Genomic DNA, 22,840 nt, shown 5'->3' on the forward strand with positions numbered 1-22,840 from the left:
AGTGTGGGCAAGGATGCAGAAACCCTCATGCACAGCTGCTGGGAGTATGAAAGGGTGCAACCACTGTGGAAAACACGTTGGTAGTTCCCCAACAAGTGGAACACCGTCACCATGTGACCCAGCAATTCCGCCCTGCGCATGTATCCGAAATAGCTGAACACAGACTCAAGCGGATGTGCGTATTCCCACGTCTATAGCAGCATTGTTCCCAGTGACCAAATGTGGAAACAGGCTGTGTCTGTTGATGGGTGATAGACAAACAAAGTGTCCGTACATACAATGGAGTATTACTCAGTCTGGAAAAGGAAGGAAATTCTGACACACTCTGCAATGTGGATGGCGCTTGAGGACATGATGCTTAGTGAAAGTAGCCAGACACCAAAAAGGGCGACTGTTACACGATCCCGCTATCTGAAATAGCTAGGAAAGGCCAGTTCATCGAGGTAGAAGGCAGACGAAGGCTCGTCGCGGCTAGGAAAGGCCAGTTCATCGCAGTAGAAAGCAGACGAAGGCCCGGAGTGGCTAGGAAAGGCCAGTTCATCGTGGTAGAAAGCAGACGAAGGCCCGGCGCGGCTGGGAAAGGCCAGTTCATCACGGTAGAAAGCAGACGGAGGCTCGGTGTGGTGGCTCACGCCTGGAATCCCAGCACTTTGGATGGCTGAGGTGGGCGGATCACCTGAAGTCAGGTGTTCGAGATCAGCCTGGCCAACATGGTGAAACCCCATCTCTAATAAAAATACAAAAATTAGCCAGGCCTGGTGGCGCACACCTCTAATCTCAGCTACTTTGGAGGCTGAGGCAGGAGAATCACTTGAACCCGGAAGGCGGAGGTTGCAGTGAGCCAAGATTGCGCCACTGCACTCCAGCTTGGGTGACAGGGCGAGACTCCATCTCAAAAAAAAAAAAAAAAAAAGCAGACTAGACGTTACCAGGGCCTAGGGCAGGGGGAGTGGGGCGTGAGTGTATAGTGAGGACAGAGTTTCAGTTTGGGAAGATGAGAAGTTTTGGAGGTGGATGGTGGTCGTGGTTATACACGGCGAGAATGTCCTGAATGCTCCTGAATTGTACGCTTAAACATGCTTACACTGGCAAAGATTATGGTATATATTTTTTACTATATTAAAAAGTTAAATTAAAAAAGGGAAGATATCTACTTCAACTTGGCAGCTTAAAAAACAAGAAAAAAGAAAAAAGCCAAATGTGGTTGCTCACACCTGTGATCCGAGCACTTTGGGAGGCCAAGGTGAGAGGATCGCTTAAGCCTAGGAGTTCAAAACCAGCCTCGGCAACATGGTGAGAACCCATCTGTACAAATCATTTAAAAGCTAGCTGGGTGTGCTGCTGCATGCCTGTGGTCTCAGCCACTTGGGAGGGTGAGGCAGGAGGATCGCCCGAGCCTGGAAGATCGAGGTTGCAGTGAACCATGATTGCACCACTGCACTCCAGCCTGGACAACAGAGCAAGACCCTGTCTTAAAAAAAGAAGAAAGAAATGTGGAGGGTTTCTTACTCGTCAGCTGTAGCCTTTGCTGATAAGATGCCCTTGTGTCTCTGCAGTGTGTGATCCAGTCTTGGGTGACAAGTGGGACGGCGAGGGCTCGATGGTGAGTAGTTTCACGTGTGTGATTTAAAAGTGTGGTGAGTGGAGCTATTCCTGTCCAGCCAGAAGACAGGCCCACGTCTCTAAGTGTCTAACTCGGTGGGACTCCTCTGTCCAGGGGTAAAAAGACAAACCTTGTTAGGAAGGAGAAAGGGGACCGACATGTTTTCTGTAAAGTGCCTGACGGTAGATAAATATCGACGCCTTTGCCGGCCGCACAGCCCTGCCACAGCTGTTCTCATTAGAGCACAGAAGCAGCCGCAGATAAGAGGTGTACAAACATCATGACTTCTTTTCTTTTCTTTCTTTTTTTTTTTTTTTTTTTTTGAGACGGAGTCTCGCTGTGTCTCCCAGGTTGGAGTGCAGTGGCGCGATCTCGGCTCACTGCAAGCTCCGCCTCCCGGGTTCACGCCATTCTCCTGCCTCAGCCTCCCAAGTAGCTGGGACTACAGGCGCCTGCCAACACGCCCGGCTAATTTTTTGTATTTTTAGTAGAAACGGGGTTTCACCGTGTTAGCCAGGATGGTCTCGATCTCCTGACCTCGTGATCCGCCCGTCTCGGCCTCCCAAAGTGCTAGGATTACAGGCGTGAGCCACCGCGCCCGGCCCTTTTCTTTCTTTTCTTATTGAGACAGAGTCTTACTCAGTCACCCAGGCTGGAGTGCAGTGTCATGATCTCAGCTCACTGCAACCTCTGCCTCCTGGGCTCAGGCAATTCTTAATGCCTCAGTCTCCCAAGTAGCTGGAATTACAGGTGCGCAACACCACTCCCAGCTAATTTGTATATTTTTACTAGATACGATTTCACCGTGTCGTCCAGGCTGGTCTTGAACTCCTAGCCTCAAGTGATCCACCTGCCTTGGCCTCCCAATGTGCTAGGATTACAGGCATGAGCCACCACGCCCAGCTATGGATGACTATTTTCTAATAAAATTTCATTTGTGGACACTGAAATTTGAATTTTCTATAATTTTCATGTGTCACAAAATGTCATTCTTTTTTTGACTTTTTTCCCCTAACCATTTAAAAATGTAGAAACCAGACTGGGTGCAGTGGCTCACGCCTGTAATCCCAGCACTTTCGGGGGCCAGAGCGGGTGGCTGGCTTGAGCCCAGGAGTTCAAGACCAGCCTGGGCAACATGGCAAAACCCCGCCATCTCTAATCAAAATACAAGACAATGAGCTGGGTGTGGTGGCACCTACCTATAGTCCCAACTGCTTGGGAGGCCGAGGTGGGAGGATCACTTGAGCCCAGGAGGTGGAGGCTGCAGTGAGCTGACATCGCACCACTACACTCACTCCACAGAGCAAGACCCCATCTCAAAAAACAAAAGAAAAATCTAGAAACCACTTAACCCATGAGCTGTGTAGTAACAGCCGCAGCTGCAGCCCACAGACCTGGACGTCGGATCAAGTGGATGGAGAACAAATCCACTGTGACCAGTCCAGAAGCCTAGAATTTAGAGGCGGAAGGAACCCAAAGGTGATCCTGCCTGTGGGTTTTTAACTCAGCCATTCAGCGCCCAGGCGATTTCAGTATCTGCCTTCTTTGTCGTTGTGTCCAGGGTGTCTGTTTGCTTGCTGTATATTCACTGAGCACAGCAGGCTTCTCCACTGGCACAGGGCACGCCTGGGCCTGTGCCCTCCCTGCCCCGCTGGGTCAGTGGTTGAGGAAGTCAGGATATCTGTCGTTGGGTATCTAACTGGGTGGGGCGGGCTGGTGTGCTCAGCGTCTGTCTGTCCACTTTCTCCCATGCTTGTTCTCTGGAAGGTTCCCTGTCCTGCGCCCAGCCTATAGGACCCCAGCTTGCAGCTCTCTGCCTTCCCTTCATGGTGCTCCCTGGTGTGGGCTCTGCTGACCCTCAGCAGACACTCGCGTTTGGATCACGAAGATTTGGGGCCACTGTCCAGTTCAGTGCGGCTACGGGATCTGGCCCCTCGATATTGATCACATTTGTTTTCCTGAACAAGAGTGGCCTAAACACGAGCTCCTGTCTCAGATGAGCGGTCACCCCGTATCTCCCCTTTCCGTGAGGTTAAAGGGGTGTGTTGGCCCTCCCTACCCAAAATGGGGCTCTAAAGAGCTTTCGTTCGATTTCCTGGTCCAGGGCTCGGGGACATCCACGTGCCACCCACCCATCCTTAGTGCCTCCTAAGCCATGTCTGGAGCAGCGGCCGGCGTGTGACCACCTTGTGTGCTCTGAGCACCAGGTGCAGACGTGCCTCCTGTGAGGCCTCTGATCTCCAAGGGAGGTTTCCGGGAGCAAAGTGAAGTGAAGGGATTGGAAACTCAGGCCACTCAGCCAGCAGGGGCTACTGAAATGTTCCATGAAGCCCACAGAATTCTTCCAGAGCTTCGCACTGCCTCCGGCTTAAATTTGATCACTAAAGAAAACCATGTGTTGCCTGGCACAGTGGCTCACGCCTGTAATTCCAGCACTTTGGGAGGCTGAGGCGGGTGGACCACCTGAGGTCAGGAGTTGGAGACCAGCCTGGCCAACATGGCGAAACCCCGTCTCTACTAAAAAAAATACAAAAAAAATTAGCCGGGCGTGGGGGCAGGCGCCTGTAATCCTAGCTGCTCGGGAGGCTGGGGCAGGAGAATCGCTTGAACCCAGGAGGTGGAGGTCGCAGTGAGCCAAGACCACGCCATTGCACTCCAACCTGGGCAACAGGAGCGAAACTGTCTCAAAAAACAAAACAAAACAAAAAAGTGTTGAATTGTTTGTCAGGCAACTTAGACAAAAACAAGTAGATGAAGGGTGGTGCATTGACTCAGCCAGGAAGAGCTGGCGGGTTGGGCTCCCAGTCGCAGATGGGCATGGCCAGCACCCCCTAGCCCTCCCCAGATGACCAGGGCTGCTCCATCCACCTGTGGGGTTTCCCTTTCCTCGTCTCCCTCCTCCCTCCCTCCCTCTCTTCTTCACCTCCTTCTCCTCCCAGACACTCTGCGGGGACCCACTGTGCGCCCTGAGTCCTCCCTCGGCCCCTCGGAGCACTTAGGGTTCCCCACTCTGGTGTGCCTCGGCCACACGCTGCCCCCGTGGTGGGAACAACTTGTCGCTACAGTCGGGGGGCCTGGCCCCTGAGCCTGGACTTCAGGGGGCTTTTGGGGGAGCACTCCGTGGTGGGCTGCCCTCCCGGTGACTTGGCCTCTCCTCCCGTCTCCGTGCTTCCCCCCCGGTGACTCGGCCTCTCCTCCCGTCTCCTTTGTTGGCCCCTCCGCGCCCCCGGCGTGCTTCCCTCCCGGTGACTCGGCCTCTCCTCCCGTCTCCTTTCTTGGCCAGTACGTCCCGGAGGATCTGCTTCCCGTCTACAGAGAAAAAGTGGTGCCGCTCGCAGACATTATCACGCCCAACCAGTTTGAGGCCGAGTAAGTCATTTTATTTTATTTTACTTTATTTATTTATTTTTCAAGACGGGTCTCGCTCTTGTCGCCCAGGCTGGAGTGCAGTGGCACGATCACAGCTCGCTGCAACCTCTGTCTCCGGGGTTCAAGCCATTCTCCTGCCTCAGCCTCCCGAGTAGCTGGGATGACAGGCGTGAGCCACCACACCCGGCTAATTTTTGTATTTTTAGTAGAGACGGGGTTTCACCATGTTGGCCAGGCTGGTCTTGAACTCCTGACCTCAGGTGATCCACCCATCTCAGTCTTCCAAAGTGCTGGGATTACAGGCGTGAGTCACCGTGCCCAGCAGAGTAAGTCATTTTAAATGGCAAATGCTACCAGTCTTTCCCCAGGGAGAGCTGCAGAGAACATGCCAGAAGGGTCTCCACTCTGCCCTCAGGCTGCCTGTTTAGCTTACGAAGTGGTTCTCAGGAAGGTCCTGCCATGGGGCGAGTGCCCCTTGATACTGGAGCAGGATGTGGTGGGGGCGCCTGGGTTGGAGAAGCCCCTGCCCACCTGGGTCCCAGGCTCACGCCTTCTCTTTGGTGGTGGCAGCCATGGGTGATGGGGATGGTTTTGCTGCCCCTGTGCCTTCCTGAGCGGCAGGGCCCCTGGGAGAGGAAGAGGAGGGGTGACCTGGGGAGCTGTGGGCTTGTCGGGGCCACCACAGCAGAGGGAGGGTGGGGGCAGCACAGGCGGCCAGGTCACCTGCCGCCCTGTGAGGGGAAGAGGAGTGTGTTGGGCCTGCCTGTCTGATACCGAGTTTGAAAAGGTCTTTCTTTGGGTGCATGGCTCCCCCCAGCTGAAGAATCACACACCAGGGGAAGCCACCCACGCCCCAGTGCCATGAAGAATGGAGCTGCCCGCGGAGGGGGCTGGTGCCTGTCACAGCTTAGCTCTACCTGGCCCTGAGCCAGGTCTCGAGCCCCCCCATTCACGCAGGGGTGGGGGTGCCTGGACTCTTGGAGGCCTGGGATCCCTGACCTGGGCCTGTCCAAACTTGGGGGTGGCATCTCACTCGAGGCTCCTGAGCCATGGGTGGCCCATGCGTGCATTAATCGCTAGCGGCTCTTTGACTTTGTATGGATGTCAATCACCCATGCTGAGACCCTGCGCTGTGGCATGGGCCTTAAGTGGGGGCCGTGGCTGCTGTCCATCACCACGGTTACGTATAAACAGCAGCCATGATTGGGCCTTACGTGACTCCTGTAATGTGAGGGTCCCCTTTAGAACCAAACCCCACATGTTGCAGGGGCCCCAGCCCATGGTGGCCAGTGGACGAAGAGTTAGCTGCCTGTGGGGATGGGGGTTTCCAGAGCTGCTGCGGTTTGGGGAATGTCAACACACAACCCGGAGAGGAGAGGCTCACCTGTCCCCACCTGCCTCTCCCCGCCTGTCTTCCAGGTTACTGAGTGGCCGGAAGATCCACAGCCAGGAGGAAGCCTTGCAGGTAAGGAGGCCCTCTGGGGCCTGTGCGGGGCACATGTGCCGCTCACGGTGGGGACGGGAGACAGGCTGCCTGAGTGGCACCACTGCGTCATTTCTCCCCAGCAGTGACTGAACAGTCTGTACCAGTCAGGGGCCTCCAGCGATCAGCAGGATATGTGTGTGTGTGTGTGCATGTGTGGACATGTTTGTGCATGTGTGTGTGCGCACGTATTGTGTGTAGATGTGTGCGTGTGTGCGTGCGCCCATGTGTGCACGTGTTTGTGCGTGTGTGCACATGTGCATGTGCGTCTGTGTGCATGTGTGTCTGTGTGCATGTGTGTGCATGTGTGTCCATGGCCGTGTGTGGGCATGGGTGTGCACACATGTGTGCATGTGTGTGTGCGTGTGTGTGCACGTGTTTGTGCATGTGTGTGCATGTGTCCTGTGCCTGTGTGTGCATGTGTGTATGTGTGTGTGTGTGTGCATGTGCACGTGTGTGAAGAGATATTGTAAGGCGGTGGCTTGAGCTGTGTGGGGGCTCCTGGGCATGTTTGGGATTTGCAGGGCCGGCTGTTGGGAAGGGCAGGCTGGAGGCTGGACACAGGAGCAGATGCAGCAGCCCAAGGTGCAGTTTCTTCAAAGTCCTTTTTCTCCGGGACTTGGAGACCGTGCGTGTCTTGCTAGCATTGAACCTTGGTTGAGTCATCTTAGTCTGTTGGGGCTGCTGTGACAAAATGCCTGAGACTGGATGATTTATAAAAAACAGAACTTTTGGCCGGATGCAGTGGCTCACGCCTGTAATCCCAGCACTTTGGGAGACTGAGGCGGTCAGATCACTTGAGGTCAGGAGTTCGAGACCAGCCTGGCCAACATGGTAAAACCCCATCTCTACTAAAAATACAAAAATTAGCTGGGCATGGTGGTGCACGCCTATAATCCTGGCTAGTTGGGAGGCTGAGGCAGGAGAATCGCTTGAAGCCAGGAGGCGGAGGTTGCAGTGAGCTGAGATTGCACCACTGCACTCCAGCCTGGGCAACAGAGTGAGCGAGACTCCATCTCAAAAAACAAAACAAAACAGAACAGAACTTTGTTCCCCACAGTTCTGGAGGCTGGGAAGTCCAAGGTCAAGGCACTGGCAGGCTCAGGGTCTGGCGGGGGCTACTTTGCTACCCGGACTGCACCTTGTTGCTGCGTCCTCATGTGTGGATGGCGGGGGGCTCGAGGGGCCCATGCTGCTCCCTCCAGCCCTCTCATCAGGCACAGAGAAAGGGGAGCCCTCATGACTTAATCATGCCCCAGAGGACCCCCTCTGAATATTGCCACATGGGTGCCATGTTTCAACATGCATTTTAGAGCAGACACTGTCAGACTGCAGCAGGAGTCCATGTGCTTTGGGCTGCGTTCCCAAGCAGCCTGGCGCTGCCTGAGTTTTGTCTTCACAGCCCAGGAGCCTGGTCCTGAGAATGGGCCACTGCAGCAGCCACTCCTCCCACTCGGAGGCCTTTCGCTCACCTGGTATTGGGTCCTGGGACTGCAGAGTCAGCTGACCCTGGAGCAGGGTCCAGATTCTGCTATGGACACGTGCTGGGTGGCGATGCAGCACGTGTGTGTGTGTGTGTGTGCACGCGTGCTGCCCGCTCTGAGGCAACCGTGCGGTGGAGACAGTTTCTACGAGAGTTACAGAAAAGCCAACGTACAGAGGGGCCAGCTCCTCCCCGCTGCAGGACAGGCACGCATCTGTCCACCCCCCGAGGGGGAGGCCCTTGCCAGTCACCTGTGGGGAGCCACACAGTTTGGGCTGACAGTTTGGGGGGGGATGGTGGCTGACCAGGTGGCTGTCTTCCCTCCGGGAGTGCCGCCATTGGGAACGGGCTCTGGGGGAGTGGGGTGTGACTGGCCGTGGCTGATGCTCCCCGTGCCACTGCCAGGTGATGGATCGGGGAGTGGGGTGTGACCAGCCGTGGCTGACATGTGACCGGCCGTGGCTGACGCTCCCCGTGCCACTGCCAGGTGATGGACTTGCTGCACTCTATGGGCCCCGACACCGTGGTCATCACCAGCTCTGACCTGCCCTCCCCGCGGGGCAGCGACTACCTGATTGTGCTGGGGAGTCAGAGGAGGAGTAAGTGCCCCCATCATGCACCGCGGCCGCCTCTGCTCTTCCCAGAGGAAGGTGTTCTTTGGGGCTGCAAGAATGTTTTGGGTTCAATAGCATGAAATTTAAGCCTTATCCAGCACCGGGATGACGCCCCCATTTTACAGACTCTCAGGGATCAGGTGGGATTCCCAAGACCTCACAGGTCACGATGAATGGCCTGGCTGGAACTGGCTTCCACGGACCCAGCATCATAGGCCTCCCTCAGAGCCAGGCGGGGTCCCTGAGTTCACTGGGAAGACGCATCCACCCGGCTGTGCTGATTGTTTACACAGACACCACCTGGTTGATTTTCTCTGAACAGTGTGAAAATGACGCAGAAGGCTGGGGCCATGCACTAAGCTAGTGGCCGCGGGTTCATACCCATGGGCCCAAAACAACAGCTGTGACCTTGTTGCTCTATGTTTGGACATGGGAGCCTTGCGGGCACACACATAGGCACAAATGCACATATACTCGGGCACAAATGCACATACGGGCACACACGTGGACATGGGCACACATAGGCATACATGCACACATACACACGGGCACACACAGGCATACATGCACACGGGTACGGGCACACGCACATGGTCACATGCACACATATGGACACATGCATACACACGGACACATGCATACACGGATTCACACATGCAGACACACGGACACACATGCATACACGTGGACACACGCACACACATGCACACACACTCGGATGCGTCCAGGTACATCCTAGTTCTTCACGCCGTTGTTACTCTCGGGAGTTGCACAGCGACCCCCGAGGCGGCCTGACCGTGTGGCCCTCTGAGGGTGCAGTCTTTCCCTTTCCCTTGCTGCGGTGATGACCCCATGCATGCCCTGAGCCCCCACGTCCTGAGCAAGGCCACCTTGTGCTCTGCCCCTGTGACCCTCCCTGCCGCTGTGCCTGGGAGTATCAGGGACGGGAGGCTGGCCCTGGCAGAGGAGCAGCAGATCTCAGTGACCTTGCCCATCTTCTCCCTCTAGGGAATCCCGCTGGCTCCGTGGTGATGGAACGCATCCGGATGGACATTCGCAAGGTGGACGCCGTCTTTGTGGGCACTGGGGACCTGTTTGCTGCCATGCTCCTGGCGTGGACACACAAGCACCCCAATAACCTCAAGGTCAGCCACACGCACCACTCCCCTCCTCGCCGACTCCCACGGCACCTCATGGGGAGCAGGATATGAGAGTCCTGGTGGGGGGTCTCTGCTGAGCTGACAGGGCATGGCCCTGAGTGCTGGCCCCAGTTGCGGGGGAGGGCAGTGGCCGGGCCATGACAGGAGTTGCACCTGTCACTCTGACATCGCCTCCCATCTCCCCTTATTTGGGACCTAGGGATGATCAGAGTCTGTGAGGGCTTGGGTGACAGATGTTTCAGAGCAGACCCACGGGGGTCCCACCAGGATTCAGATGCCACCCGCTTGGCGTTGGCGTAGGGCTGTGGGATGCATGGAGCTGTTGTGTCCTTGGTGACTTGGGGGCTGCTGCGGAGGAGTGGCACCCTGCAGCATTTCCCACAGTGTGACCAAGGCAGTGACCTGAGGGACGGAAAGGCCGGAGCCGCCCTTCGGGAACAGTAGGTGGGAGGCTGAGGACGGGGGTCCAGGCAGGTGTGGAGAGCCGTCTTTCTGGGCGTTTTGTCTGGATGTCTGCCTGCTTTTCAAGTTTGTAGAGATCGGGTGGCTTTGCTTAGACAGTAGGGGGAGTGGGACTGTTGGGCGACTGACATGGCAGGCTGGGATGTGGGGTCTCGTGAGCCTTTCTCGTGTGTCCCATGGGTAAGCACACAGCTCAGCGGGGACAGAGGAGTTTTGTTGCAACTGTGGCGCTCAGATCCGTGACCTCCCATGCTGCATGCAGCAGAGTTGCTTGTGGCCTCGGCAGGTGGTTTTGTCAGCCGAGTCCGCGGACGCCTGGAGTGTGTCTTCTTACAACACCGTCCAGAGCCCTGCTGTGCTCTGAGGTGGTCCCCAGCCCCTGGGCTCAGCCCCCAAAACTCCCCTGGGTACTTCCCACTGCGTCTGCAGTGGGTTCAGGTGGGAGGGAGGGGCCTGCCATCCCTTTGGAATGTGGGGCAGGGCGGGGGTGCCATGGGAGTGACAGGAGGAAGACAGGACACCTCTGTCACTATTGGGTGTGCTGGGGAAGGAAGAGTTCAGAGGTCAGGACCTGCAGGTGGCTCTCCCTGTGCTGTCTTTGCCGGGCCGCTTAAGGGGCCATGTGTCCCCCGGGGTACACCTCCTCCCCAACAAGTCAGTTTCAGCTGAGTGTCCTGGTGTGTAAAATGGAAGAGGTGGACTGAGGCCCTTTGCCTCCCATGGGACTAGCCCTCTGCACACCCTGAGCTGGAATGCACAGCCCCCTCATTCCATCCCTTCTGGCCCCTCAAGGGCAATTAAACAGGGCCATTAAGTAAGCCTGCCGTGTTTAATTGGTGGTGCAGGGCAGTGGAAAAGTGCCAGCTGGCACCCCGAGGAGGCCTCACTGCCAGGCCGCCCAAGGTCACTTTCTGGGTTTGGCCAGCCCAGGGTTGTGGAGTCGGGGAGCGAGTTCCCCGTGCTTCCCCAGCACCTTTGACTCTGAGGCATCACTGAGTGATGATTGGCTGACTCTGAGGCATCACTGAGTGATGATTGGCTGGGCTTTCGGCAGGAGCACTTCCCCTTGTAGACTCGTTATAAGGAGTTAATTCTGGGAACTCCTACCAAGCTCCTGCTGCCTGCCAAGTTCTATGCAGGTCACGAGGCTGTCCCTTCTGTGAGCCATCTCTTGTCCAGAGCAGGTAGCTGGGACCAGGCATCTGCTCAGCCCTCCGGGCTCTCCGTGGTGGGCAGTCCGCAGCCTGTCCTCCAGGGTTCAGCACGTGCATTGGCGGAGCCGGCTCCCCGGTGGCTCGGAGAGCAGGACGGCCCTTGTGTTCCCTGGAAATCCCCTCCTGGCAGCAGTGAGCACGTCGGGTGTTGTGAGTGGGCCAGGGGCACAGCAAGTCTCTCCTCCCTGCAGGTGGCCTGTGAGAAGACCGTGTCTACCTTGCACCACGTTCTGCAGAGGACCATCCAGTGTGCAAAAGGTATGGCGGCCGGGCTGCGTGGGCTGCGTGGGCTGCGTGGGCTCCTGGCTCCCGAAGTGGGTGGGAGAGAAGAGCTGGCACGTGCTGGTTTTGAAGGTGTGATCGGTGTCTCCTGCTGACCTCACCTCTGGGAGTGGGGGCAGCAGCGGGAGCCCCTCTGAGATGGGAACTCAGTGCTCTCTGCCTGCCCCGCAGCCCAGGCCGGGGAAGGAGTGAGGCCCAGCCCCATGCAGCTGGAGCTGCGGATGGTGCAGAGCAAAAGGGACATCGAGGACCCAGAGATCGTCGTGCAGGCCACGGTGCTGTGAGGGCCGCGCCGCTCGCCCGTGACACGCAGCGCGTTGGTGTCTCCGTGTTTGTCCCTGTGAAAACATGTAACGTCTGCCTTAGAGCCTTGACCGAAACTTGATATTTTTTTCTTTCATGAGTGTCCGGCATTTGCTGGTCTTCATTGTGAAACGTGCCAGTCGTGCTTTGTGAAAAATAACAAAGTGGTCACAGAAATTTGTGATCTGAAAACCCAGCTCCCTTCCCCACAAGGCTCCTGGGCCTCCAGGAAGACGGGCCCCTGTTTGCCATCTCGGGGGTGTTCCATGTGGGAGGGTGAGTGGGTGAGGCCGAGCCTGCTGCGCGTGGAGCCTCGAGTGGGCCCTGGCTGCCACTACCGCACAGAGGCCGTGTCGCGCGTGGGCTGGGCCTGGGTGGCCTCTGTCTTTGCATCTCTGAGAAGGAGTCGGGTGGTAACGGTTGGGGTCAGGAAGAATTCTGCCAAGTATCTTTACTGTCATTCTGACCATAGCCTCTTTGTTCCTGCATTCGAACTTTTGTTTCTTACTTTGCTGCTCGTTTAGTCCCTGGGGATTTCAGATCTTAGGCTGTTGTTTCACCGTATGGGAGGGTTGATGTGAGCTTGCTTGGAGGCACACGGTGCAGCGTCAGGGACCTTCCCAGGCCCCAGCAAATTCAAGTCGGTCTGCAGACCTCTCAGCTATCCGCGGGACCTCCTGTAACCCATCGGCATCTTCCAGGAATCCGCTGAGTGACTCGAGGAAGATGCTAACGCAGTAAGGTCCGTGCTGGGCCAAGAGCAGCTTTGAAGCTCCAGAGAACCACCCCATCAGGTTCCTTGTGGAAGCTCCCCTCATCCGTGGTGCAGCAGGCTGAGCACTGCGCGTTTGCCACGTGCTGCCCGTGACAGCACATTGAGCCACAGCATTTGTAGACAGGACAGAGGGGTGCCTGCCCCCTGCCCCTGCTGGCACATTTAACCCTTGTCCCCTGACCTCAGTTCTGTGCCCCACCAAATGCCCAGGGGCAAGAGGCCACCCTGGAAGCTGCCAATCTTCCAAGGTGGGTGTGGGGCACGGTGGGGGCGGGCAGCTCCCAGGCCCTTGGGCAGGCTGGGGTGACGGCAGAGGCCACAGCACCAGCTCTGACAAGTCCCATCATCCTCTGCTCAGCAGTGACCTCCCTGGCCCCACTTTGCCCAGAGTTTGGGGTTCCCCCCAGGTATAGCTATAGGCGGCAGTGCCTGTCCCTGGCCTGCCTTAATTTCAGCCACACCCCTGCAGCCCTGCATCCCAGCTCTGGGGTGTGCAGAGGTTTGTGTCTCCAGGGAACCCACGGCTGGAGAGAAATAGGGAGATGCAGGAAGTGGGGGCCCATGGGGCCCCTAGGAAGCGGACTCTCCAAGGGGTACCCCCACCCCGCTACCTTCCCCACGGACAGGCCCCTCCTGGAGCCCACACCCTCCTGTGAGGCCATTCCAGTGTCTTCTAGAAAGACTCGCTTGCCAGGAGTGCGTTCTTTGTTGAAAAATGCCCTGAAGCGAAAAGATGCAGGTTTATATGGAACCCCCACCCCCGCCCCCACTCTCCCACTCTGTTCGTTCTGAATGTCTTCACCAGCGTGCATCAGGGCGCCTGGCTCCCCCACCTCAGCCAGTGAGTCAGACACGGGTTTCGCAGCCATGTTTCTTGGCTCCGAGGACACGGGTGGCAGGCCCGTTGCAGCCCAGAGCCACTGGTCCCTACAGGGCGCCGCCACACCAGCAGGAAGGAGGATGGCTGTGTCCGGAGCCTGGCGGGGAGGCAGCCTCCCCAGTATGTGAGTGCAGGGATCCGCCAGAACCACCTGGCCCTCCGTAGGGCGTTTAACTGGAAATACCCTCACTGCCAAGTGGAGACTGGGGCGTGTGCCACATTGCCAGCCACCAGGAAAGCTTTTCTTTTTTCTTTTTTTTTTTTTTAAACACTAAGAGCACGTATAGCATGGGGGAAAGAACCTAAATGTCTCTCTCTTCTGTGAGCTGGTGAAAAACCCAGCATGAGAACACAGTGTCAGGTGTGGGGCTCCTTCTGCCCGTGCAGTGGGTGTTACGGGCGGTGTGCCCTGGCGAGCAAGCTTTGATTCTTGGTTCTTTGAGCTCGTTTCAGAGGCTGAGTCCCCACATCAGCTTTAGTTCTTGGACTTCCCTGTATTAAGCAAGAATTAGGAGAATGGCTGTCCCTGCAGGTGCCTCCCGTAAATCCTGAGCTCTCTGGCGCAATCGGAAACTTCTTCTGTTTTCTTTGGCTGTATCAGCCGAACCAGGAGAGGCCTGGGCTGTGACTAAGGAGAAAGAAATCGAGGGTTTCTGAGAGCAGATGGTGCCTTTGTGGGTGCAGGGCTTTTGTGGAAATTGTCAGCCTCTACGGGCAGAGTCCGGCATCCCCTCCCCAGACTGCCTGCTGTCAAACCACGGAGCAGCTGGGGCCTGCCCTGTCCACGGCCCGTTTCCACCCGGGCATGTTCGTCTCTCATGACTTGGGCAGAGGCCCCTGGTGGCCTTCAGTTTCAGTTTCTCATCCAGGAAGGTAACCATGGGCATCGGCAGTGGGTTTCCCTATGGCTTGGATCCAGATTAGAATTGATCTTTGTTTTCACTTTCCATAGTTAATAACATGCAAAATAATGAGAAGAATTTATTTTAAGGTGACAGCTATACTGGTCCAACATCGCCTGCTTATTGTCAGGGTACAGAAGTTTAATACTTTCTTAATCCAGTTTTTCAAATTTCTCCCTGTAGACCGTAAGGATGAATTCCACAATAGGATCCTTTTTAAAATCGATTTTAAATTGTTGCCTAGTCCTGCCAAGGTTATTATGTGCATCTGTTATTTTTCCAATACATGTAAACAGTTGCAGTATGATGCTTTGTTTAATGTCCTGTTCTTAAGCTCGTTAGAGCCAGTTTTGAAACGTTTGGTCTTACCGTGAACGGAGGCTGGCTTGGCTTAGCCACGCTGATGAGTAAGTGAGGGATGTCTCCATCTTGAGATCACCAGGCAAGAGATTTGCCTGCACCAGGTGAGAGGCCGAAGCCCCTGGGGTAACAGTCCCCACCGCCACCCAAGGTAAGACAATAAAAGCTATGTGGTTGAGCTCAGGCCTCTCGTGCCTGGTGTCAGAGAAGGCAGAGCCCACAGTAGGTGCCGGGTGCAAGGCCCTGGGAGGGCACTGGCAGGGAAGGTGGTATAGATGGCCCTCAGATTGTGGGGCCCCGAGCAGCTCCCCACTCTGCCCGTCCACCTGCCCTGGCTCCAGCCTCGTTCTCTCTTTAGTTTAACTATGCAAAGAGAGAAGGTTGAGAGTGTTCTGGCAGCTGGAGCTGTTTTCCTTGTCCTGCCTGCCCTCCGATGGGGCCACCTGTGTCGGGGCAGCAGTGTCCATGTTTATGGAGATCAGAGGTGCCCCCACTGTGTGGCTGGACTGTACTCTGCTGCCCGGGTAGCCAGGAGTCTCTCCCTCTCTCCCCTGCCGCCTGCCTGGTCTCATGGGCCTCCTTCACACACCCCTCCTTGTGGATCGCCTGCCTGGGCCCAGAGCAGGGGAACTGGAGTTTGTGAGTGAGCAGAGCAGGTTATGTGCAGACAGGGAAACGAGAACTTTGGACCTGGCTTTCTGAGTCCAGCTGAGAGCTGTGTGGCCCCCCGATGCCACTCTGCCCGCCAGAGGGATGTGCCTGCTGAGCCTTTTCCTTCCACGCCGCCTCTCACTGCCAGGCCAGCGGCTTCCGCTGAGACTCGCTGGAGAGGCGGCTCCCGTGTCCGTCTACCGAGCACTCAGATGGATGCTGATCACCAGGGCCGAGGGGGCTCCCAGAAGGACCCCAGGCCCTGGGGAGGGTGGCTGTGGGAGGCCAAGTCCACTGCCCAGAAGTCTTGTCAGCCCTAAGCCAGGGAAGCCTGGAGCGTGGCCTGGCGGGTCTGGGTGGACACCGTCCCCACTCCGGACTCCCAGCACAGGGGAGGAGACCTGAGCCTGTGTGGCCCTGTAGCCCTGGGCAGAGCTGGGCCTGTCGTGTGTTCCTGCCTGGCAGGTGCAGGTGCTGGCCATCTGCAGGTGGAAGGTGGTGGAAATCTTGGATTTTTTTTTTTTTTTTTGAGATGAAGTCTTGCTCTGACACCCAGGCTGGTGTGCAATGGTGTGATCTCAGCTCACTGCAAACTCTGCTTCCTGGGTTCAAGTGGTTCTCCTGCCCCAGCCTCCCAAGTAGCTGGGATTACAGGCATGCGCCACCACGCTCAGCTGATTTTTGTATTTTTAGTAGAGATGGGGTTTCACCATGTTGGCCAAGCTGGTCTGAAACTCCTGACCTCAAGTGATCTGCCCGTCTCGGCCTCCCAGAGTGCTGGGATTACAGGCGTGAGCCAGTGCACCCGGCGGAATCTTGGAATTTTTATAGACAGCACCTCAGTTTCTGACTCCAGCCGCACACCTCCTGCCTCTACCAGCAGGGGTTGCCACCAGACCAGAGCCAGGGCCAGGTCCCTGGGTCCATCCCCCCTGGTAGGATGGACGTGAGCCATCCTTCTAGGGGACTTTTTTCAGTGTGCGACTCGTCTCTGTTAGGTGGTAGGAGCCAGTGTATGTGGCCTGTGCCACGCTCCGCAGTGCGTGACTGGGCTCTGTGTGTGGCCTGTGTCCCCTGTCCCTGCAGGACCCAGCAGGCATCGTGGCGTGACAGCTGTGTCCAAGCCACTGCCCGGGCATCCCATCACCCACCAGGGTGCACGGTCTCTCCTGCTGGGGGCTTTCTGTCACATGTGTGTCTCCTGTCGACTCTGCAGTTTGTTCTCAGAGCAGAATGTTTCCTGTTCTCAGTGCGCAAAGACACTGGTTTTCAATCAGCGTCTAAAACCACGTTCCTGCCTTTCATTGCAACACGGTGTGTTCATTTGTTTAAAACAGAGTTTAATGAGTAAGTTTAGATGACTGGTCAATATCTTAAAAATTTATATTAGTAAGAAGTTCTTCCCGGAATTTTTCTTTCGATTCTGGCAGAATAAACAGGTGTTTTTAGTTTTCCCACTGTCTGAGCCAAGCAGGACCCTGTCCCAGAGCAAGAGATGTCCCTCCCATCTCTGACCCTTGCCTGGGACAAGCTTTGATGGGGGGCCCCAGCTTCAGGGCTGTGGTGGGAACAGCACCCCCAAATGCCAGCCTCTCCTTTCTTCCCATCCACCAGTTCACTGCGGGGCCATTTCTGGTCTTTGTGCAACAGGAAACCCATTTCTGGTGGGATATGCCTTCCAGTGCCACAGGGCCACTCACCCCATGCATCTCTGTCCTGCCCGTCAGTGCTGGGACGGACAGCAAGGGCAAGCCCAGTGTCTGGCGGGTAGGTGGGTGGGAACAGAGAGGGGAGAATGCCGTCCTAAGCCTCTGCTTGGGGATCCCCCACACGACCTGGGTACTGCCTGGGAAACCTGTCCTAAGTAAAACTATGGGCCTCGCCTCTCCCACCGGCCTGCGAAGCCAGCATCTCCATGAAGGTGGATGGAAGCGCCTTTGTCCTCATTTTGAGCTGCAAGCTGGGTCAGCGGCTCTGAAGCCCTCGAGTGACTTTCTAACCCAAGGCCCAGCCCCTGGCAGGAGGAGGGTGGGCGCAGGGCTGGTGGGACAAAAAGAGGCCTCAGCAGGCCTGGCAGACCCTTCCAGTACATCCCACAGCGTGTCGAGCAGCTGGGAGAACCTGTGTCAAGCTCGAGCCGTCATAGGTCCCCATGAGGTGTCTGAAGCCCCTTCTTGGTGATGGGAGGCAGAGGTGCTGACGTTCTGGAGCATGGACGTGAGTCCTCAGCTGGCTCCGCGTGGGCCCTCGGAGGGTGCCAGGTGTGTGGTGACCTTCTGGATGCCTTTAACTTCATGGCTGCGTCATTCCTGATTTAGAACTTTAACCAGAGCTTCATCTAGTGATTGCAAAACTGGACCAATGGGAGGACGGTGGCGCAGCCCGCTCCCTCCGTGGAATGGAGCTCAGCTCTTCGGAGGCATCAAAGCACCTGTCGCCTCCGTGGTCCCACTGCCGAGGGAGTGCGGCCTCTGCAAGGTTCGGGGGTGGCTTCGTTTGCCTGGAGTGGCCAGCCCTGCGTGTGCCATGTGGATGTTTGTGAGCCTCGGTCCTACAGCACTGTGTAGGCTGCATCTGTTTCGTGCTGGTCCTGTTGACTGGTATGATATCCACAAATAAATATTTTCATGGCGGTCGTGTTGAGGCATGATGGTTCCTTCCTATCCCAGGAGCTCCCTACCTGTGATTGGCTGAACACCCAGTACCCCGCCAGCCACGCTAGGGATTGCTGCTGGAAATGGTGGCAGCTGACTCCCTAAAAACCTCCCCTTTGGAGGAAAGAGCATGCCTTGCCCCTGCCTGCCGGGCCCAGGCCCCCTCCCATCCTGCACTCTGTTTTCTGCCTTGGGGGCTGGCGTGGGTGCCCCGGCATGGGCTTCCTGCAGGACTTCCCAGGGCAGAGCCCTGAGGGATAGGAGGCCTCCCTGTGCAATTCTGAGGCCCAGCTCTGGGTGTTGGCCAAGGGTGTCTGCTCCTCCTGGGATCCACCTGGCTCCTTCACACCTGAGTGGTGACGTTGTAGTGCCTCTGGCTGGGCAGATCTCATGTTCCCTGACTCGTGCACCTGTGCGATAAACCCACAGACCATCTCCAGCAATGCCAGGCTGGTTGCTGTGTGCCAAGAACAAGGAGAAGGTGGAACCAGGGGCTGCAGAACCAGCCCCTCCCCAATGAGGCCCCCCTCTGGACGCCCCTCCCCATGGAGAACACCAGGAGCCATAGACCCCAGACCACAGAGCACACAGGGGAGGGCACGGGGCGGCTGGGGCAGGGTGTCTGCTGCCTCGTTTATGGGATTTGCTCCGCGTCTAGCACACTGCTGCCTGCAGTGCTCCTGTCCCCTGCAGTGGCTACTCTGGGCCTATGGGCCTAATCCTGGTTGGCATGAAAATGTCCTGAGGCTACTGTGACAAATTTCCACAAGCTGAGTGGCTTAAAGGAACACATTTGTTCTCTTACAGTTGCAGGGGCCAGAAGAGTCTAAAAACAGTCAGCAGGGCTGGTTCCTCCTGGAGGCTTAGAGGGGCTGAATCCATTTCCTGCCTTTTCTAGTATCTGGAGGGCGCCTGCATCCCCTTGCTTATGGCCCCTTCCATCACCAAAGCCAGTAGTGTCACATCTTTCCACCTCTCCCTGACCCTGACCTCCGCCCTTTCTCTTAGAAGGACCCTGTGTGACTTTGGACCTACCTACGTAATTTAGGGTCATCTCTCATTTCAGGAACCTGAATTTAATCCCACCTGCAAGTCCCTTTTGCCAGGTAAGGTCACAAATTCACAGGGTCTGAGGATGAAGATGTGGACCTCTTTGAGGGCCATGATTCAGCCCACCACGTCTGGTGACGAGGGATGGAGTGTGTTCTGCAGCAGTGGGGGCCTATGCAGACCTATCCCGAAGTTCAAGGAAGCAGAGAGGCCGAAGAAAGAAGCTGCCCTTGGCCAGGTGCAGTGGCTCAACCCTGTAATCCCAGCACTTTGGGAGGCTGAGGCAGATGGATCACGAGGTCAGGAGTTCAAGACCAGCCTGGCCAACATGGTGAAACCCCATCTCTACTAAAAATACAAAAGTTAGCCAGGCGTGGTGGCGGGCGCCTGTAATCCCAGCTGTTTAGGAGGCTGAGGCAGGAGAATCGCTTGAGCCCCGGAGGCGGAGGTTGCAGTGAGCCGAGTTCGCACCACTGGACTCCAGTCTGGGAAACAGAGCAAAGACTCCATCTCAAAAAAAAAAAAAGAAGAAGAAGAAGCTGCCCAATCCAGTTTCTCAGAAAGAAACATTTAATAGGGACTTTGGAACAGAAGCCATGTCTGTGTCTGGGGCCCACCCATCACCCCCAAGCCTAGGGCTTATGTACCCCTAGGGAGGGGTGCGTGTGGTTCAGAAGGGATGTGCTGGACAGTTGAAGCAGACAGCATCCCAGTCATTTGCCCTAAGGGCAGGATTTAGGGTAAGTACCTGCCTTTACACAGGGAACAATAGATGAGCTGAAAATCTGAGAGGCCTTCCTAGAACTGGGGTTCATCAGACACCAACAGGGTGGGTTAGCCTCCAAGCTGGAACTGCTGTGGCGTGTCCAGGGGTGGGGCATGTGCTGGCTCGGTCACCTCCCCCTCCGAGGGTCTGAGCCAAATATCCAGCAGAAAACATGCTCGGCCCTGAAGCCTCAGCCACTGTGAGGACTCTGGCTGGGCCTTCTTCCCCCGATGGGTGGGAAAGGCCGGCCTCAAGTCCAGGACCTGCCCTTGAGGCCATGCTGGCTTAGGGCTTCAAATCTGGGTTCCTAGGAAAGGGGCTGGGCTCCAGTGGCATGGGGGTGGGGACGGCAGATGGAGGGAGGCTGGGAAGGGAGAGAAGGAACCTCATGGGCAGTTAGGATCCCGGGGCTTCTCTGGGGACACCAACAGCAGAGTGTGGTTGTTGACACCTCCCTGGGGCTCGGGGTCTTCCTTTGGCCCCAGTGAACACCTGTCACACACTCGCTGGGATGGACTGACCTTCAGGGTTTGCTGCCACCCGTGTCCTCCACCCTGGTAGGGCCTTTCCAAGACACTTGTGGGGACAGGCCGGGCCTGGCCAGCATCCGGTAGGCTGCACTTTCCGGAGGCCTCTGGGATTACAGGCCACCTCCCAGCTGGAATTCTGCCTAAATTACTGCATTGAGGAGATTCCCTCACAAGGTGCGGACTCAGGCTGGCCCTGAAACAGCCGTCACCTCCACGAGGCCGGCCCGGGCCCCTGCGCACACACTACACGGATGCACAGGCACACACACTCGTGGACACACAAGCATACACACACACACAGATGTGTCCAGACATCTAGTTCTTCACGCCCTTGTTACTCTCAGGAGCAGCACAGCGACCCTGAGGCTGGCCTGACTGTGTGGCCTCTGAGGGTCCAGTCTTCACTTTCCCTTGTTGGGGGGATGGGGCCCCATGGACGCTCTGTGCCCCAGTGTTCTGAGTGAGGGCACCCTGTGCTCTGCCCCGTGACCCTCCCTGCCTCGGTGCTACCCTTCCTGGAGGCGGGACACGGAGGTTGATCACTCCCTGAGTGGGAGTTGCGAGTCCTTTGCCTTCTTCCCCCGTCTCCTGCTTGTAGCCACAAAATGTGCTGCCCTGGGCCCTGCCTCCGGTTTCCATACGGAAACAGCACAGGCCACGCTGCCTCCCCTGCTGGCACCCTAGTCTCTGATGGAGACCGTGGCCTCTCCACCCAGAAAGTGGCCCAGGCCCCACCATCCCTGAGCTCTGTCTGCCTACGTCTCTGGCTGCCACTGACCCCACCAGCATCTTGGCCTCTCGACACACCCCCTCCGCCCTGACTCTGTGTCATACCCAGGCCTCACGACACACTCCTGGGCAAGGCTGCGTCGGCAGCGCCCTGGCCAGGGCTGTGGTCGGGCCGTGGAGGGGGCCCCCTGGCTGAGACCACACCCTGTACCCCCAAAAGAGGTCATCCTGCCCGTGCCAGAAACCCCGTCAAGTACATGTGCACCCCTGGAGTGTGGGCGCAGAGGCCGGCCACATTTAGCCAGTTGTACATTCATTCAGGCTGCAATTCTTTCTTATCCCTGGGCTCAGGGCCGCACCCAGACACACGAGGCTGGGCAGGCATGACTCAGCAGCCCTTAGGATCTGCGTCCTGTGATTTTCTCAAGGAGCACAAAGGTGAGCGTAGCCATGGGGGAGAATAGGGAAGGAAGAAGGGCCAACAGTGGCCGAGTCAGCTCTGCTTAGTCTGAACTGCCCCTCCCATTGCTCCCAGGCCGGGGAGCAGCCTCTTGAGCAGCACCGAGCCCCGCTCTTGTCCTTCCAGCCGGCTCTCAGGGGCTCACCCCCTCCCCACCCCCACAGTCAGCCTTGCGGTCAGCTTTCTCTAAAGGCAGCTCCACACACGTAGCTCTCCCTGCCCCACGTTGTCCACAGCGCTCCCTGCCCCCAGATCCCAGTGTCCCCGCCACAGCTCCGCACGGCTCCTTGATCTGGGCCTGCATCAGCATCCCCTGGTTATGTGGCTACACGTGCTGCAAAGGAGCCTGGGAAGTGTGTCTTTTCCATCTGTGCGAAATTCTATAGTTTTTCTCGCCCTTAAGGGAGGTGGGGAGAAGGATCTGGGCAGGGAAGGCCCGGCCCATCCCTGGCCACCTATGACACTGTAAGCCTCTTAGAGAGCGGCCATGCCTGCCTCGCTCTGCAAGCAGACCTGCAGGGTGCCTGGCATGAGGACATTCAGATGTGGGAAGGAGGGTGGAGGGAGAGACGACCTGGAAAGGAATGAGTGTGAGCTCAGTCGATGGTCAGGGACTGTGCCCAACCAGGGCCTGGCTGTGCCGTGGGGAGCTCTCGGAGCTCTGAGCATCCAAATGCTGGAGTCCTGACCCTGCCTTTTGTGGGATAGAAAATGGGAATTAACACCGCTTCTGGGCAGCTCAATTAGGAAATCTTAGATGCTCTATCTGGTAGTGGAATGATTAGATTACTCAAGCCTACAATTTTATCTCTTGCACAATTTGCATCCAATTATGTTATTCTGTCTCTAATCTAGTGCGAATCTAATCTCATCTCCATCAGTTGGCCCTGCTTCATAACGCACGTTTCCTGACAGCAGTTAGAGGAGAGACTGAGTGAGGCTGTGGTGGCATCTCCCAGCTCCTTTGGGCTGGTAAGGATACTGTTGGCTTTGCCTGGCTCCCCCCACCCAGACCCTGTCTACACAGACAGAACCTCAGCTAACACAGAGCCTGGCTGCCCTGTTCTGCCAGATCAGGAACACATGGCCAGCAAAACCTGCAGGCACAGG

General features: G+C 56.9%; 2 protein-coding genes across 3 annotated transcripts in view; both read left to right on the top strand.

The window, feature by feature from the left end:
* Positions 1-18,176, top strand: part of PDXK (pyridoxal kinase) — a 44,007-nt gene extending 25,831 nt beyond the window's left edge. For both annotated transcript variants that reach the window (XM_008977566.5, XM_034947968.3), the window contains 7 exons: positions 1,557-1,603; positions 4,887-4,972; positions 6,392-6,437; positions 8,426-8,537; positions 9,561-9,697; positions 11,580-11,646; positions 11,842-18,176. In XM_008977566.5, coding sequence (XP_008975814.3) covers positions 1,557-1,603; positions 4,887-4,972; positions 6,392-6,437; positions 8,426-8,537; positions 9,561-9,697; positions 11,580-11,646; positions 11,842-11,954 — 608 coding nt within the window. In that variant the 3' untranslated portion in view covers positions 11,955-18,176. The remainder of the gene's footprint in view (positions 1-1,556; positions 1,604-4,886; positions 4,973-6,391; positions 6,438-8,425; positions 8,538-9,560; positions 9,698-11,579; positions 11,647-11,841) is intronic.
* Positions 17,078-17,722, top strand: LOC134729743 (uncharacterized). The gene has a single exon (XM_063601433.1). It carries the CDS (start codon positions 17,078-17,080, stop codon positions 17,720-17,722), a length of 645 nt encoding a protein of 214 aa, XP_063457503.1.
* Positions 18,177-22,840: the final 4,664 nt, after the last annotated feature.

This window comes from Pan paniscus, chromosome 22, assembly GCF_029289425.2.
Source record: "Pan paniscus chromosome 22, NHGRI_mPanPan1-v2.0_pri, whole genome shotgun sequence".
Taxonomy (NCBI): Eukaryota; Metazoa; Chordata; class Mammalia; order Primates; family Hominidae; genus Pan; species Pan paniscus.

Excerpts from the sequence above, each read along its gene's own strand:
- LOC134729743 (XM_063601433.1), top strand. The coding sequence starts at position 17,078 with ATGGGGGGCCCCAGCTTCAGGGCTGTGGTGGGAACAGCACCCCCAAAT.